The sequence below is a fragment of the Stegostoma tigrinum genome, chromosome 5 (assembly GCF_030684315.1).
Source record: "Stegostoma tigrinum isolate sSteTig4 chromosome 5, sSteTig4.hap1, whole genome shotgun sequence".
Classification (NCBI taxonomy): domain Eukaryota; kingdom Metazoa; phylum Chordata; class Chondrichthyes; order Orectolobiformes; family Stegostomatidae; genus Stegostoma; species Stegostoma tigrinum.
In genome coordinates, this window is record NC_081358.1 from 2,301,244 (window position 1) to 2,314,350 (window position 13,107).

The 13,107-nt window shown below is 43.4% G+C and overlaps 1 protein-coding gene across 8 annotated transcripts in view; it reads right to left on the reverse strand.

Moving 5' to 3' along the window:
- Positions 1-207: 207 nt before the first annotated feature.
- The window catches only part of bbs9 (Bardet-Biedl syndrome 9), a 519,061-nt gene continuing 506,161 nt past the window's right edge, over positions 208-13,107 (reverse strand). For all 8 annotated transcript variants that reach the window (XM_048530080.1, XM_048530078.1, XM_048530076.1 and 5 more), the window contains one exon: positions 208-862. Coding sequence is in view for 1 of the 8 variants with exons in the window: in XM_048530079.1 (XP_048386036.1) it covers positions 810-862 (53 nt within the window). In the remaining 7 variants the exon portion in view is untranslated. The remainder of the gene's footprint in view (positions 863-13,107) is intronic.

Genomic DNA, 13,107 nt, shown 5'->3' on the forward strand with positions numbered 1-13,107 from the left:
AGTAATTTGGCTTTTCACAGACTGGTCTCTTCAGTCACCAACAAGAGTGAACCACAGGAAGCTAGCCCACACTGATGGGGTTGACTTGCTGCATATTCATCATCATACAAATATGAAAGAATGCCAATAACAAGTAATGCAATACTAAGCTTAATGATAAACTTTAATTTATTTAATCATCAACTTTACATTTCACAAGATATAGCTTTTAAAAATTGTATATTCCTTCATTTGCACATCATATGCATCTGGGCTGTTACAAATTGTTGAAATGTGATGCATGAGTTTGCAACTTCGAAAAGTGCCTGAGAATCCATTAGTATTAAAGAACAGCAGTAAATCCATCATTGTTAGGTCATATAACAATTGAAGTATAATTCTAACATGAATATGGTAGTGGAAGAGTAAAACAGATAACTATCAAATGCCATTTTGGTAGCAGTCAGTCTTAGCATAACAATTTTCCCAGCAGAATATGGTTTACTTTAAATGCAATATTGTCTACAGCGTGGCCATGTGTGCACTTGAAAGGATCAGAGTCTCTTCCAGTTATGCTAAGTAAATGTAGTGAATCATTTGGCCCCAGAAACTCTTTGAAATGGTAAACATCACGTACTACTTATAGGAAGCTCCCAAAATTCAAGCAGCTATTAAATAAGCTCCATTCTGGCGAAAGTACAAGATAGGGGACATTACACAGTTACTTTTATGAAGATCATACATATGCAGTTTGACTTGGCTCTGACAGCACGTTCCCGGGTCTGGAAAGCAGAAGCTGTGAAAAGCGAAGACCAGCTGGTGGTCTGTTTCTATCTGTCTTCAAGAATTGCAGAGAATTCTTCCATAGTATTCAGCGAATGACCTTGAAAACATAAATTTAAGTAAATTTAAGTAAGCAAAAGACTTAAATAAATCTGGTTTAAATAGTTTGGCATTTAGTTACATACTAATTTTGTACTCTTGATTTTATTGAAGTTGTTGTCAACCAAGGAGATATGAAATTCAGCTAACAGGCTTCGATTTTAGTTACTGAAGCTCCATATGGAAGTGTTTTTTGAAAGAATACTGTGGAATGAATAGGAAGCTAAGCGTCATAGTAGACAGTAGAAGTTGCTGAGACAGCATAGGTCCTGAGTAATGGTTCTCTCAGGATTTCTGCTCAGGTGCCTTGAATCTGGAATAATGTATATTTTGGAAAATAATAAATATTTGCCGATTGCACCTGACAATGTGAAAGTCCTGAAAAATGGAAAAAATGACAATCTGGGTGCAGCAATTTAAGGAGCTGAGGAACATTAGTGGAGTTCATTGCAATTAAAAGAAATAAACGTAAAGCAGTAACTATGAAACCAGTACAATGGCAACTACTGGCCTTAATGTAGTAAAGCATCCCAATGCGCTTCACAAAAGTGATTATAAAGACAAATTTCATCCCAATATTGCCACACTTATAGAATACTTTACTCCTTATGGATTATAGGATTATTATCACTCCCATACAGTAGAGGGTTATTACTCCCTCCATAGAGTACAGGATTCTCACCCTTCCTATAGAATAAAGGATTATTACCCACTCCTAAAGAGTACAGAATTATTACCTCCTCCTATTCCATGCATGATTAATATCTCAGTGTGGAGTTGGATGAACACAGCAGGCCAAGCAGCATCTTAGGAGCACAAAAGCTGACGTTTTGGGCCTCGACCCTTCATCTTCTCTGATGAAGGGTCTAGGCCCGAAACATCAGTTCTTGTGGTCTGATGAAGGGTCTAGGCCCGAAGCATCAACTTCTGTGCTCCTGAGATGCTGCTTGGCCTGCTGTGTTCATCCAGCTCCACAATTTGTTATCTCGGATTCTCCAGCATTTGCAGTTCCCATCATTTATGATTAAATCTCATTTGCTCCTCCTATCCTCTCATCATCCAGATGTGGTCTCATCAAAGTCCTCTAAAACTGTGGAAAAAGTTCCCTTCTTCTGTACGCCATTCCCTTTGTAATGAACACCAATATTTTATGTGCTGTTTTAATCACTTGCTGTAGCTGTATAGTAACTGTTCGTGAATGTACATCAGGATTCCCAGATCCCTCTACACCACTGAGTTCTGTGATCTCTCCTAATTTATACAATATGCTTTTAAAAAAAATCTTCCTGCCAAAGTGCACAAGTTCACATTTTCCTACTTTATACTCTATCTGCCCAATCTTTGTTCACTCACTTAACCCATCGCTGACTCTCTATCCTCTTCACAACTTACTTTCCAATCAATCTTTGTTTAATCCACAAATTTGTATTTATTTGCTTTATATTTATTTATATTGATTATGTTTCTTTATATTGATATAGATTGTGAATAGTTGCGGTCCCAGCACCAATCTCCATGGCACAGCAACAGTTATAGCTTGCAGCCTGAAAATGGTTGTCCCTGTTCTTTGTTTTCTGTTCACTAATTAAACTTTTATTCATTCTGATACGTTAACTCCTACGCCATGATCCCTTATTTTGTGTTCTAACCTCTGAGGTGGCACTTCATCAAGTGCTTTTTGTGAATTCAAGTTCACCACACCTACAGGTTTACCTTTCTCCATGTTGCTTGTTTCTTTCTCAAAATGGTCCAATAAGTAAGAAATTAGTTGAACACAATGTTCCTTTCACAAAACCATACTGACTCTGCCTGATGGCATTCAGAGTTATTAAGTGCTGTGACATAACTAATTTTATAATAGATTTTAGCATCTTTGCTACAACAAATGTATAGAAAATACTATAGGCTAACTGGCCTGTTGTATCCTGCTTTCTGAATCCCTCCTTTTTGAACAGTGCAGATATATTTGCTATTTACAAAACTGATGAGACTGTTCCAGGAACTATGACGTTCAAAAAAAAATACAACCATGCATATACTAACTCAGCAGCTACTTGTTTTAAGACTCAAGGATGTAGTCCCTGAATCCTATCACCTGCCCCATGCGTTAAAGCAGTATGGCATTGTGCAAACAGCAGTTTGCACCCAACACACTTAACCAACATATGGCAGTGACTTCTCTAACTGTTGAAAGTGCAGGAGAATTCAATCACTGCTGTACCTTTAGATATGCCCATACTCCTCTATTTCCAGCCCTTTGAGCTTCCCCAATTGTAACTGTCCCACCGCTGATGGGCGCATCTAGCAGTCTGGGTCCGAAGCTTTGGAATGCGCTCCTTTATTTCTCCACCTCTCTTTCTTTCTGGCCTTTTTTCCAATACACCTAAAAATTTCACACTTTGACCTCTTATAGGAAAGAAGTGGAAGCTTTAGAGAGGGTGCAGAGGAGATTTACCAGGATGTTGCCTGGGCTGGATGGCACATCGTTTGAGAAAAGGTTGAGGGAGCCAGGCCTTTTTTCATTGAAGTGAAGAAGGATGAGAGGTGACTTGATAGAGGTTTACAAGATGATGAGAGGCATAGATAGAGTGGTTAGTCAGAGACATTTTCACAGGGCGGAAATGACTATTATGAGAGGGCATAATTTTAAGGTGATTGAAAGAAAATATAGGGGAGATGTGAGCGGTAGGTTCTTCACACAGAGAGAGGTGGGCTGTCAGCAGCAGTAGTGGCGTCAGATACTTTAGAAACTTTTAAATGACTCTTGCATAGGCCCATGGACTATAGTAAAATGTAGCGTATGCAGGGTAGATTGATCTTAGTAGGATAATAGGTTGGCACCAACATCATGGGCCAAAGGGCCTGTACTGTGCTGTTCTGTTCTATTTTCCATGTTGACCAAATTTTTGGACACCTGACCTAATCCTTGGTTTTATATTGAAGTTTATTGCTGTGTTTGCTTGCATTAAAGACTCTGTTTAAATATAAATTGCTGTTCATTGTTTTTAGACTCCATATTGGCAGAATTATGATATAGAAACTGAACTGTAGACGTTCCAGCCCTGGTTAGTTATCCCATCCTCTGTTCTTCTGCCATTATCACAGAAATGGCTATTTGAGAAATCACAAAGATTCACGATTCATTCATCTTGAAATGCAAGGATGATGAATATTTGTATAATACAATCAGCGTCATACAGAGACTGAAAGCCATGAAGACCACTTCTAGATGACCCTCTGCCTCGCTATGATTGTCTCCAAGTCAAAAAAGCTCTATAACAGGAATAACAAACTAAGCTCGTGCCATCATGTAACTCAGAAGTTCAGGACTGTTGAAGGGACGCTGATCCTCAGGTAATATCCTGATGCTCAGTTGCCACCCACTGTTCAGCAAGCCTGATGCAATATATCCTTCTGTTGAGATTTGTAATGATAAATGACTAGCCACTTTACAATGCTGCACAGCAGGGGCAAGTGATTAACAGAGATTGCTACAATCGCGACCAGCTCAGAATGTCGTCAACACCTGTATTTATTCAAACCCAAGGCTTAGATTGAGTGATAACCGTGAATGTCCCCAGACTGTCTACATCCCCTCCCAAATGGCAGCAACTGTATTTTAGAAAACATTGAGGAAAAACTTGAAAGGGCCTGCTTTTCTTGAAAATCACAATTCCACTGAATTGGAACTGATTCTGTGAGGCTGAATGTAAACACCCAGTTAAGAAGATTTCATGCCACTTGAAAATAGCACTGAGGTATACAGATTCATATCTTTTCACAGCTGGGTATACTCTTGTTCCCAACCTATACCCTCTAAATAACTTACTTCAGCAGGGCAAATTTTTCAGATTCTTGTTCGTATCACTTTGCAATGATCTAAACATAATCAAAAAACTGCTGGCACTGACTCATCTTTAGAAATTCTTCAGTTGAGCACAAGTGAAGCCAGAGACTGCTCTTTCTCCTGTCTACAGCCTCCAAATACTCTACAATCTGATCACAAACTGCCTTCAGCCATTCCCCTGCTACCATTCACAGTAGCTGACTAGAATCCACAGACAGCATGGTGGCTCAATTGTTAGGGCTGCTGCCTGATAGTGCTAGAAACCCAGGTTCAATTCCAGCCTTGGGTGACTGCGTGTGGAGTTTGTACATTCTCCCTGTGTCTGTGTGGTCTTCCTCCGGGTGCTGCGGTTCCCCCACAGTACAAAGATAGGTGGATTGGCCATGCTAAATTGGCTACATTGTTCAGGGATGTGTAAATCAGGAGGATTAACCATGGGAATTGTAGGGTCCCAGGGCCGAGTAGAGGAATGGGTCTGGGTGGGAAGTTCTTTGGAGAGTTGGTGTGGACTTGTTAGGCTGAATAGCTTCTTCCCAAACCGTAGGGATTCTATGAAAAACTGGTGATGAGGATTCAAAGCTGGCTGATTGGACAAATGTGGCTGCTGGCCAGGTTCCACAGTTAGAAGGTCAGGGTTTGCGTTGGCTAACCAGCAACTATAGTGACAGACTGGGATCCACTGCCTGGTGACCAGGATCCACAACTGGCTGGAATCCATGGCTGGGTTACCAACAGCTACTTCTGAATGACTGTGCTCCACAGCTAACTCTATCTTCAACTGGGATCAAGAAGCTCAGAAATGGAACGACAATGCTCTCTTCAGGGCAGGCCCTAACATGTGATAATCCCAAACATAACTGGTTTAAAAGTTCTGGACGATAGCCCTCCTGTCCTGACCACAGAGTGGGTACACCTATCATGGATACAACTGTTCAAGAAGGTAGCTCACCATGACCCTCTCAAGGGCAATTATGGGGATGGGCAACAAATGCTGACCCACACAGTGACATCCATATCCTGTAAACAAATTTCAAAAAAGCCGAAGCATATTTTGAAAGGAACATGTGGCTCACTGTGCTGAGGTGGAATCTATATTGTAGACAACAATCCCAGGACGTAGTTGGATTGACCGGATTAGACAGGGAGCAATCGATTGTTGGACGAAGAAACAATATTGTAACTTAATAGGAATTCTGCTGATGTCATAAATTATGAGATTGGAGCAGAAGCAGTTTATCAATGTCAGCAGGACATGAAAACTGAATTACAGTCTAAAAGTTACTGCCAGCTTTATGTTACTGTAAATAATGCATTGCAATAAAACATTAGTTCCACAGTTTCCAATTTATTTTCTGTTGTACAGTGTGGTAAGGGTGTTGAGTAAGAACATGGATATTTGATCCAAAAATTAAAAGGCCCCATAAAAAAGCGTTGTATTATAAGTTACCCTTTTGATTTAGCAGTAACTAAACATCTGTATTTTAAAGGTGTAAATCCCTCCATTTTCTTACAGCCCTCCCTTTAGTCGTTTGGGGTTAAGACAGACCGTATAACTTACTTCCAGGCAGTCTTGTGAACCAGTGATTAGTGCCAGCAGACTTCAGTTTGAATCAATTGGGTGATAATCAGTTCCTGCACATTGTATGATCTGGGTATGTGAGTTGGACACAAAACAACAGAACTTTTAAAGAACTGTACAATGTAGCAATGTATGAAAACTATAAATATCAAACTCCAACTTAAACACAGGAAATTGATTTCAGTTCTTTTCTCTGGATCAGCATCACTTTTTTGATAAAAACAATGAACTTGAATCTGGTCCTGAGTTGCAGCCTCTTAACATTATAGCTATCAGCTCAGATTTACTCAAAACATTACATTTCGTACGGCAAATGTGAACTAAGGTCTCACAGGGAATTCATCATCAGCTACCGATCTTGACTCATATAGACAAGGTCTGGTTCAGGCTCAATCCCCATGGTGAGCTAATGTTACTGATCTCAATCAGGGTGACACAGGGCACAAACATTGAACTCAGTCTTTTTGAGCTAGTGAGGAGTGGAAAATATCAAGAAGTTTTCCATTACTGATCACCAGCCAGTGCCTTGGCTTGGATGGGCTGTGCGTAAGAATATTGGTTGTGGTTCAGGAAAAACACAGAAACAGAAAGTGTTACATCAAAAAAGGAGGTCATGGAGGAATTGAGAATGATGACTGACAGATAAAAACCTTCTGATCTATTCAGCCTGTCGCACACAATTACAATGCCTCCAGTACCTCAGTATATATATTTTTTTCTGTGATTCCATCTCACCCAGAACAATGGGATTTTTCAAAATGAAGTGAAAAACTGATTAAAAACCCACGTTAATTTGGGGAAAAGAAATCTAGGAATTACTTCCCTAGACATATCTAGGTGACCAAAACTAACCGACTCAGAGTGTTTCTGTATCCTCAACAGAGAAGCCCCCAATACTGTAGTCACTTGGGCCTGTCCCACCTTTTGCACTTTCACTTCATCCCTTTCCCTCCCTTACAGAACTCCAATAAGGCTTCCTTCCTAAGGCCTTCATGTTCAACAGATCACTCTCTATTGTTTTCAGCGATGCTGCCAACAAACACATTTTCCTGTATCAGGGATAATGGGAACTGCAGACGCTTGAAAATCCAAGATAACAAAGTGTGGGGCTGGATGAACACAGCAGGCCAAGCAGCATCTCAGGAGCACAAAAGCTGATGTTTCAGGCCTAGACCCTTCATCAGAGAGGGGGATGGGGTGAGGGTTCTGGAATAAATAGGGAGAGAGGGGGAGGTGGACTGAAGATGGAGAGAAAAGAAGATAGGTGGAGAGGAGAGTATAGGTGGGGAGGTAGGGAGGGGATAGGTCAGTCCAGGGAGGACGGACAGGTCAAGGAGGTGGGATGAGGTTAGTAGGTAGGAAATGTAGGTGTGGCTTGTGGTGGGAGGAGGGGATAGGTGAGAGGAAGAACAGGTTAGGGAGGCAGGGACAGGCTGGGCTGGTTTTGGGATGCAGTGGGGGAAGGGGCGATTTTGAAGCTTGTGAAATCCACATTGATACCATTGGGCTGCAGGGTTCCCAAGCGGAATATGAGTTGCTGTTCCTGCAACCTTTGGGTGGCATCGTTGTGGCACTGCAGGAGGCCCAGGATGGACACGTCATCTAAAGAATGGGAGGGGGAGTTAAAATGGTTCGCGACTGGTAGGTGCAGTTGTTTATTGCGAACCGAGCAGAGGTGTTCTGCAAAGCGGTCCCCATGCCTCCCCTTGGTTTCCCCAATGTAGAGGAAGCCACACCGGGTACAATGGATACAGTATACCACATTGGCAGATGTGCAGGTGAACATCTGCTTAATATGGAAAGTCATCTTGGGGCCTGGGATGGGGGTGAGGGAGGAGGTGTGGGGGCAAGTGTAGCACTTCCTGCAGTTGCAGGGGAAGGTGCCGGGTGTGTTGGGGTTGGAGGGGAGTGTGGAGCGAACAAGAGAGTCGCGGAGACAGTGGTCTCTCCGGAAAGCAGACAGGGGTGGGGACGGAAAAATGTCTTGGGTGGTGGGGTCGGATTGTAGATGGCAGAAGTGTTGGAGGATGATGCATTGTATCCGGAGGTTGGTGGCGTAGTATTTGAGGATGAGGGGGATCTTATTAGGGCGGTTGTTGCGGGGGCGGGGTGTGAGGGATGTGTTGTGGGAAATGCAGGAGATGCGGTCAAGGGCGTTCTCGACCACTGCGGGGGGGGGGGGAAACTTGCGGTCCTTGAAGAACGTGGACATCTGGGATGTGCGGGAGTGGAATGCCTCTTCCTGGGAGCAGATGTGGCGGAGGCGAAGGAATTGGGAATAGGAGATGGAATTTTTGCAGGAGGGTGGGTGGGAGGAGGTGTATTCTAGGTAGCTGTGGGAGTCGGTGGGCTTGAAATGGACATCAGTTTCTATCTGGTTACCTGAGATGGAGACTGAGAGGTCCAGGAAGGTGAGGGATGTGTTGGAGATGGCCCAGGTGAGCTTGAGGTTGGGGTGAAAGGTGTTGGTGAAGTGGATGAACTGTTTGAGCTCCTCTTGGGAGTGTAACAGAGGAAGAGGTGGGGTTTGGGGCCTGTGTAGGTACTCATAGAGTCATACAACATAGAAACACACCCTTCAGTCCAACCAGTCCATACCAAACATAAATCCAAACTAAACGGACCCCACCTGCTGCTCCTGGCCCATATCCTCCAAATTCATGTACTATTCCTATACATGTACTTATTCAAATATCTTTTAAACATTGCAATTGTACTCACATGCACCACGTCTTGCAGCCCAATGGTATCAATGTGGACTTCACAAGCTTCAAAAGCTCCCCTTCCCCCACTGCATCACAAAACCAGCCCAGCTCATCCCCTCCCGCCATTGCGTCCCAAAACCAGCCCAGCCTGTCCCCGCCTCCCTAACCTGTTCTTCCTCTCACCCATCCCCTCCTCCCACCTCAAGCCACACCTCTATTTCCTACCTACTAACCTCATCCCACCTCCTTGACCTGTCCGTCCTCCCTGGACTGACCTATCCCCTCCCTACCTCCCCACCTATACTCTCCTCTCCACCTATCTTTTCTCTCCATCTTCGGTCCGCCTCCCCCGCTTTCCAGAACCCTCACCCCATCCCCCTCTCTGATGAAGGGTCTAGGCCCGAAACATCAGCTTTTGTGCTCCTGAGATGCTGCTTGGCCTGCTGTGCTCATCCAGCCCCACACTTTGTTATCTTGCATTTTCCTGTATCAGCTCCTTTCAGCATTCTGAAGGAACAGTTCCCTCCCTGGTACTCTGGCTCACACAACCACCCACAACATCTGGTCCACTTTCCATGCTATCTTTCCAAGTAAGTAAACTTCCCGTTATACCTTTTCCATTTCAGCAACCAGGGCCCAAACACTGCTTCCCAGTTAAAAAGAGATTTACGTGTACCTCAATCAATTCTGTACAATACATTCCATGCTTTAGTAAGATTTGTTCCACACTGGAAAAATGTTTTGTATTTAGAGGCAGCAGCCACTGACTGGTTGATTGCTTCTGTAGAATATTTTTGTTAGGTCTGCAAGTATGACTCCGAGCTTCCAGTTGCCTGATACTTTAATTCTCTGCCCAATCCACCCACTATTGTCTCTAATCTACACTGTTCCTATGAAGCTCAACAGAAGCTTGAGAAGCAGCAACAGTCTTTCACTTAGGAACTTTCTCACCTTCCAGGACAGTGAGTTCGACCCTGTTAAATCATAACCTTTGCTTCAGATGCTGCTACTGATTCTGCTGCTATAATTTCCATCACATTTATACCCATCCAGGAGAGTAAGCAACTAGCATTGGGAGACAAAAACAAAGCTGCTGGAAAAGCTCAGCAGGTCTGGCAGCATCTGTGAAGGAAAAAACAGAGTTAACTTTACGGGTCTGGTGACCCTTCCCAGAACACCAGACCCGAAACTTTTTTTTTGTTCCTTAATTACAGTATCCGCATTTCTTTTGGTCTTTATTAAGCATGGGAAACAGCCTGGTCCAAGCCATGGACTGGATGTCTGTTCCTGTACGACTAATCTGCCTGATGCAGCTCTGCAATGCTGGTTGTTAATGTGTCCTGATATGCAAGTTTGGGTTTCCAGGGAACACTGCATGTATCAGAGAGGTGCCAGGATGTTGGTCAGGGATTGCTGTTTGTCAGATGACAATATTCATAACGGAAGAGTACATGTGGCTGGTGCTCATGGATTGTGCATTGGGATAAAGTTTGGTCATGGGAAATATGGAAGTGACTCATTCAAAGTGGTGACTGAATACACCAAGTTTCAGCAACCAGGATCCATCTGGTTTCCACGTCAAGTTTTCCCAATAGCTAGTTTATTCAGTAGGTTTGATAAGACTGGAGCTGAATATTAATGAGGTGAGTTGGACCATCAACAAGAAGCTTAACAAACATTCATCACTGACAAGTGGCAGCTCTCTGCCACCTGGCTGCTTGTGAAAAGTGTACAGGATGCAGCAAGTTAATCGCGATGTCGAGATGGGCCTCTTGCCCAATTCTGCCACATATCTCGCCATAGCCACCTCATTCAGATCTTTATGTGGAGGACAATTTTAAATTCAGAAGCTGGATAAAGACATAAAGAAAATAACACAGCCCACAAAGGAAAAAAGGTAATTGCTTCTTTTATATTATAAAACATTATTTCCATTTCACATTACCTGTTTCTTTTTACTGATGTCATCTGACATCGAACATTGAACATTACAGCACAGTACAGGCCCTTCGGCCCTCAATGTTGTGCCGACCTGTCATACCGATCTCAAGCCCATCTAACCTACACTATTCCATGTACGTCCATATGCTTGTCCAATGACGACTTAAATGTACCTAAAGTTGGCGAATCTACTACCGTTGCAGGCAAAGCGTTCCATTCCCTTACTACTCTCTGAGTAAAGAAACTACCTCTGACATCTGTCCTATATCTTTCACCCCTCAATTTAAAGATATGCCCCCTCGTGCTCGCCATCACCATCCTAGGAAAAAGGCTCTCCCTATCCACCCCATCTAACCCTCTGATTATTTTATATGTTTCAATTAAGTCACCTCTCAACCTTCTTCTCTCTAATGAAAACAGCCTCAAGTCCCTCAGCCTTTCCTCGTAAGACCTTCCCTCCATACCAGGCAACATCCTAGTAAATCTCCTCTGCACCCTTTCCAAAGCTTCCACATCCTTCTTATAATGCGGTGACCAGAACTGTACGCAATACTCCAAGTGCGGCCGCACCAGAGTTTTGTACAGCTTCACCATAACCTCTTGGTTGCGGAACTCAATCCCTCTATTAATAAATCTAAAACACTGTATGCCTTCTTAACAGCCCTGTCAACCTGGGTGGCAACTTTCAAGGATCTGTGTACATGGACACCGAGATCTCTCTGCTCATCTACACTGCTAAGAATCTTACCATTAGCCCTGTACTTTGCCTTCCGGTTACTCCTACCAAAGTGCATCACCTCACACTTGTCGGCATTAAACTCCATTTGCCACCTCTCAGCCCAGCTCTGCAGCTTATCTATGTCTCTCTGCAACCTACAGCATCCTTCGTCACTATCCACAACTCCACCGACCTTGGTGTCGTCTGCAAATTTACTAACCCATCCTTCTGCGCCCTCATCCAGGTCATTTATAAAGATGACAAACAGCAGTGGACCCAACACCGACCCTTGCGGTACACCACTAGTAACTGGTCTCCAGGATGAACATTTCCCATCAACTACCACCCTCTGTCTTCTTTCAGCAAGCCGATTTCCGATCCAAACTGCTATATCTCCCACAATCCCATTCCTTCGCATTTTGTACAATAGCCTATTGTGGGGAACCTTATCAAACGCCTTGCTGAAATCCATATAAACCACATCAACCGGTTTACTCTCATCTACCTGTTTGGTCACCTTCTCAAAGAACTCAATAAGGTTTGTGCGGCATGACCTTCCCTTCACAAAACCGTGCTGACTATCCCTAATCAATTTATTCTTTTCTAGATGATTATAAATCCTATCCCATATAACCTTTTCCAACACTTTACCAACAACTGAGGTAAGGCTCACTGGTCTATAATTACCAGGGTTGTCTCTACTCCCCTTCTTGAACAGGGGAACCACATTTGCTATCCTCCAGTCATCTGGCACTATTCCTGTAGACAATGACGAGTTAAAGATCAATGCCAAAGGCTTGGCAATCTCCTCCCTGGCTTCCCAGAGGATCCGAGGATAAATCCCATCCGGCCCAGGGGACTTATCTATCTTCACCCTCTGAAGGATTTCTAATACCTCTTCCTTCTGAACCTCAATCCCACCTAGTCTAGTAGCCTGTATCTCAGCATTCTCTTCGAAAACATTGTTGTTTTCTAGAGTGAATACTGTTGAAAAATATTCATTTAGCGCTTCCCCTATCTCATCTGACTCCACACACAACTTACCACTACTATCCTTGATTGGGCCTAATCTTACTTTCGTCATTCTTTTATTCCTTAAATACCTATAGAAAGCCTTAGGGTTTACCCTGATCCTATCCGCCAACAAGTTCTCATGTCTCCTCCTGGCTCTTCTGAGCTCACTCTTTAGGTCTTTCCTGGCTACCTCATAGCCCTCAAGTGCCCTAACTGAGCCTTCACATCTCATCCTAACATAAGCCTTCTTCTTCCTCTTGACTAGAGATTCCACCACCTTCGTAAACCACGGCTCCCGCACTCTACAGCTTCCTCCCTGCCTGACAGGTACATACTTATCTTGGACACACAGGAGCTTTTCCTTGAATAAGCTCCACATTTCTAACGTGCCCATCCCCTGCAGTTTCCTTCCCCATTCTATGCTCCCTAAATCTTGCCTAAT